The sequence below is a fragment of the Triticum aestivum genome, chromosome 1A (genome assembly GCF_018294505.1).
Source record: "Triticum aestivum cultivar Chinese Spring chromosome 1A, IWGSC CS RefSeq v2.1, whole genome shotgun sequence".
NCBI classification, from domain to species: domain Eukaryota; kingdom Viridiplantae; phylum Streptophyta; class Magnoliopsida; order Poales; family Poaceae; genus Triticum; species Triticum aestivum.
Window position 1 is genome coordinate 41886995 of NC_057794.1, and position 5502 is coordinate 41892496.

The window sequence follows — 5502 nt, forward strand, 5'->3', positions numbered from 1 at the left end:
CATATAACATCAACATATAAAACCTAGGCTCGGATGCCACTGTTGGGTTTCGTAGTAATTTCAAAAAAATTCCTACGCACACGCAAGATCATGGTGATGCATAGCAACGAGAGGGGGAGAGTGTGATCTACGTACCCTTGTAGATCGACAACGGAAGCGTTAACTTGGTTGATGTAGTCGTACGTCTTCATGGCCCGACCGATCAAGCACCGAAACTACGGCACCTCCGAGTTCTAGCACACGTTCAGCTCGATGACGATCCCCGGACTCCGATCCAGCAAAGTGTCGGGGAAGAGTTCCGTCAGCACGACGGCGTGGTGACGATCTTGATATACTACTGTCGTAGGGCTTCGCCTAAGCACCGCTACAATATTATCGAGGACTATGGTGGAAGGGGGCACCGCACACGGCTAAGAATATGATCACGTGGATCAACTTGTGTGTCAAGGGGTGCCCCCTGCCCCCGTATATAAAGGATCAAGGGGAGGAGGCCGGCCGGCCCTCTATGGCGCGCCAAGGAGGAGTCCTCCTCCTAGTAGGAGTAGGACCCCTACTAGGAGGGGGAAAGAAGTGGGGAGGGAGAGGGAAAGGGGGGCGCCGCCCCCCCTCTCCTAGTCCAATTCGGACCAGGGGGGAGGAGGCGCGCGGCCCACCTTTGGCTGCCCCTCTCTCTCTCCACTAAGGCCCATATGGCCCATTACTTCTCCCGGGGGGGTTCCGGTAACCCTCCGGCTCTCCGGTTTTCTCCGAAATCACCCGGAACACTTCCGGTGTCCGAATATAGCCGTCCAATATATCAATCCTTATGTCTCGACCATTTCGAGACTCCTCGTCATGTCCGTGATCACATCCGGGACTCCGAACTAACTTCGGTACATCAAAACTCATAAACTCATAATATAACTGTCATCGAAACCTTAAGCGTGCGGACCCTACGGGTTCGAGAACAATGTAGACATGACCGAGACATGTCTCCGGTCAATAACCAATAGCGGAACCTGGATGCTCATATTGGCTCCTACATATTCTACGAAGATCTTTATCGGTCAGACCGCATAACAACACACGTTGTTCCCTTTGTCATCGGTATGTTACTTGCCCGAGATTCGGTCGTCGGTATCCCATACCTAGTTCAATCTCGTTACCGGCAAGTCTCTTTACTCGTTCCGTAATACATCATTTCACAACTAACTCATTAGTTGCAATGCTTGCAAGGCTTATGTGATGTGTATTAACGAGAGGGCCCAGAGATACCTCTCCGACAATCGGAGTGACAAATCCTAATCTCGAAATACGCCAACCCAACATGTACCTTTGGAGACACCTGTAGAGCACCTTTATAATCACCCATTTACGTTGTGACGTTTGGTACCACACAAAGTGTTCCTCCGGCAAACGGGAGTTGCATAATCTCATAGTCATAGGAACATGTATAAGTCATGAAGAAAGCAATAGCAACATACTAAACGATCGGGTGCTAATCTAATGAAATGGGTCATGTCAATCAGATCATTCACCTAATGATGTGATCCCGTTAATCAAATAACAACTCTTTGTTTATGGTTAGGAAACATAACCATTTTTGATTAACGAGCTAGTCAAGTAGAGGCATACTAGTGACACTCTGTTTGTCTATGTATTCACACATGTGTATGTTTCCGGTTAATACAATTCTAGCATGAATAATAAACATTTATCATGATATAAGGAAATAAATAATAATTTTATTATTGCCTCTAGGGAATATTTCCTTCAGCTTCAACCGTTACACAGCGAAGAAGTGAAGCCGCTTATGACGAACCGAAGAAGTGAAGCCCCTCCTCCTTCCTCGCCGCCGCCCAGGGGCGCAGCCGGGCGAAGCCCTGCTGTTTCCGGCGGCGGCGAGGCCCCTTTGTCTCCCGGCTCGGGCGGTGCTGGCGCGGGCTGGCGTCCCGGGCCGGGTCGTGGAGCTGCAGCCGGGCTGGGGCGGCGCCCTGCCATCCCTGCCTCCCCCCGCGGTGGGCGGATAGGCGGGTGGCGCGTGTGCCCGAGACGGCGGCGACTCCAGCGCGGCCAGATCTGGCTCATGGCGGCACGGGCTGCGGGCGGCGCGGGCTGCCAGTGGCCACCTCTGCCATGACCGCGGAAGGTGGTGGTGGCACCGCGGCAGTTGGTTGTGGTGGTGCGGGCCAGAGGTTGGAGACGCCGACCGCGGCGGCTCTTCCGGATCTAGCCTCTCGGCGGCGTGGGCCGCGACGGCTAGGGCTGCGGGCGGCGGCCCTGACCGAGGCCCCCTCGGCTGGTCGGGGTGGCGGCGCAGTGGCGGTGGCTGTGCGGGTGCGTGCCCGGCGGCTGCCGTGGTGGTGGCAGGTTGATTGCGGCGGCGGCCAGATTGTTCTGGCGTCGGCTCGTCTGTAGGCTACCTGTATCGGCCTTCGACTCCTCTCCTCGGCGTACGTTCGCTTCTCTCGCCGATGGGCTGGCCTTCTCCCGGCTGTTGTCCACCGACCGTCTCGCACCCGGTGTCGTAGGACTGAGCTAGTTTCACGCTCGGCAGCAGGACCGGCCGGTCTCGTGCCCGGCAGCAGGACTGCGCTCGTCTCACGCCCGGCAACAGGACCGGCCCGTCTCGCGCCCGGCGGCAGGACTGCGCTCGTCTCGCGCCCGGTGTCGCAGGACGGCTCGATGGAGGCTTGTCGCCGGCCTATTGGGTCTCGGCGCTGGGACCGGCCAGGGGTGCGAAAGGCGGAGCCTTTCCGCCTGTCTCTGCGGTTGGGTTATCGGTGGGGCTCGGAGGGCTTGGTGTCAAGGTCTTGGATTCCGGGGCGGCTGCCCTGGTGGTGGCGGCGCGGTGCTCATGGGCAGAGCTTGTGCCTCGGAGCTACCCGGCTGCCACGACCGTGTGGGCGGCGTGGTAGCCGGGATGTGGCGTTCGGTGGCGGTGTGTGTTGGCCGGGGTGAAAACCTCTCTATCTTCGGACGGACTGGCGACGGCGAAGATCGCTCCCTTCTTGAAGGCGTCGTCGCGACTATCACTGCCCATCGTGTTGCTCCAGGGAAAACTCTGATCCTCGGATCGGGCGGTGGCGGCGCTCCGGTGCCGTATCCTTCTTGAAGGCGCCTCCTTGGAGCCCAGACATATTGTATTTTCACGCAACTATGTAGATATTTCATAATTATAATCATCATGCATTAATATGATGTATATCAAGAACCAACCATCGGTTGGTTGTTTAGTGGAGTTATTGTACTCTTAGACCATTAAGGATAAAGAAACACTATGTTTTATGTTCAACGTTTCTTCTTAAACCGGATTTTTTCTGCGAGACGATATCCATGTAAAGATGGAAATGTGTCTAGGCAACAACCGACTATATGAAGTTGCCACATTATCTACCGCCAAACTAATAAACAACATGTATAATAGCTAATTACTAAGAGGTAATAATTTGTTAATATATGATGCACCTTATACTCTCATAATGTTTTTGAGTTAGTGCTGCAGCTGGCTGATAATCTATATCATGCTTCACTTTTCTCTTAGCTAACTCAACAAAACTATAATACTTTAATCTTTGTTTACATTATCTTATTGTGCTTGCTAAATAAATCCTCCTAAATCATCTAATCTTGTACTGTGTGCTTAAGAGTAGAACTTGAAAGTCTTGGCGTCAAGGATGATTTGGCGCAACCCGCCGATCGGGGACAACAGCATGAGCGCAACTCCGATGGCGATGAATATCCAGTTGAGGAACCATGTCACGCTGTATCTGGCGGGCTTGCGTAGCATAAGCCAGATGATGCAGGGCAGGAAGTAGGTGGTGGGCGCGAACGCGAAGCCTCCGAAAAACCCAAGCAGGCCGTCGAAGAAGGGGAAGGTCATGCCGACGAGCATCGTGAGCGCGACGTAGGCGGAGCGGGCGGTGAGCCGCAGCGGGAGGCCGGGGGCGAACTTGAGCTTCTTGACGAGCACCGTCTCCATCATGTCGAAGACGGGCATGGCGAACACCTGGTAGCTGCCGATGACGTGGACGACCACCATGAGGTTGGCGAGGGCGATGAGCCACCGCGGCTTGTCGAGCGTGATGAGGATGTTGGGGTCGACCGAGTTGCCGAAGGCGTAGTACCCGCCGAAGGCGACCGAGAAGTAGCAGAGCGCGACGATGGCGTACGCGACGAGCACGCCGCGCCACATGGGCTTCTTCGACGGCTGCTCCGGGGTGGACGGGATGGTGGCCTGGATCTCGAGCACCACGTTGTGGCCGGCGAACGCGAACGCCACCGCCCCGAGGGCGTTGAGCGCGCCGAACACGTGCCCCGCCGTGGTCGCCGCCTTGAGCCCGTAGTCGACGGCTCCAACTGCAGCAGGGTGTTTGTGTAGCACGGACGCGAAGAAGGCGACCATGGAGTAGCAGATGGACATGACGGCGGCGGCGGCCGAGACGCCGGAGATGGAGTTGAAGTTGGGCATCTGCGAGAGCAGAAAGTGGACGGAACCGAAGATCATGATGAAGAAGGTGAGGCGTATGTCCTCGCACCGGCCGTTGCAGACGAGGTCGTGGAACTTCTTGAGCGACTGGCCGCCGGTGACCATGTAGACGATGTCGGTGCCGACGTCGACGACGAGCTGCTGCGGCACGACGATCCAGAGCCCGAGCTTCTTCCCGAAGGCGTGCTGCCCCAGCTCGTGGTACCGGTCGAAGCGCTTCCCCGGGACCATCTCGTGCATCTCCACCATCTGCCACAGCGTGTAGAGCGTGATCCCGAAGGAGCTGGCGATGACCGCCACGCCGGGGCCCCAGCCGAGGTGCGACATGGCGAACGGGAGGCCCAGCACGCCGGCGCCGACCATTGCCGTCACGTTGTGGAAGGCGGAATAGTACCACTTGGCGGTGCGCGAGGAGGTGATGGGGAGCCAATCGTCCAAGTTCACGTCCTTGAGCTTCGCCTCCGACTCCCGCTCCTTCACCGTCTCCACATACTCCTCCATGATATCCAGCTCCGACGGCGGCGACGACGACATCGTTCCTCCTTGTTCAACCGCACGCAGTTCGATAGATCGATCGACCTCCATGATTATTCACACGACACGTACGAAGCTACAATCAATCAAGCTAGCTAGCTGGCTTAGATTGTTCGACCGCACGCAGTTGTTCGATCGTCGTCGTTGTCTTGCTCTGCACCTCTTTTCGATCGTGGTTCGTGAGTAGAGGCAGGTGGGTAGCGCTAGCTTCTGCCTGTATATCTAGGCGCAACAAGCCAAGAACGTGAGACTTCCGGTCTTCCCAGCCCACTCGGATTCCGCATGCAACCGCGGCTCGGATAATCGATGCATCAACGTGATCCCTTATGTTAGCTAGCCAACAGCACCAGAACGGAATTTTGTGTTGTGACCGGACTGACCAGCTTTGGAGACTGGAGAGCGAACGAGCAGCGGAAAAGATCCAAACCAAACCTTGAATTTGTAGGCAAAAACTAAATCAAACCCTGAAATCTCAATCCCTAAAATCAGCACATCAAACT

The 5502-nt window shown here is 55.8% G+C and overlaps 1 protein-coding gene across 1 annotated transcript; it reads right to left on the reverse strand.

Moving 5' to 3' along the window:
- Positions 1-3355: 3355 nt before the first annotated feature.
- LOC123085956 (lysine histidine transporter 2-like) lies at positions 3356-5272 on the reverse strand. The gene has a single exon (XM_044507682.1). It carries the CDS (start codon positions 5051-5053, stop codon positions 3623-3625), a length of 1431 nt encoding a protein of 476 aa, XP_044363617.1. The 5' UTR covers positions 5054-5272; the 3' UTR covers positions 3356-3622.
- Between the last annotated feature and the right edge of the window lie 230 nt (positions 5273-5502).

Coding starts and splice junctions, on each gene's coding strand:
- LOC123085956 (XM_044507682.1), bottom strand. CDS start 5,053: ATGGAGGTCGATCGATCTATCGAACTGCGTGCGGTTGAACAAGGAGGA.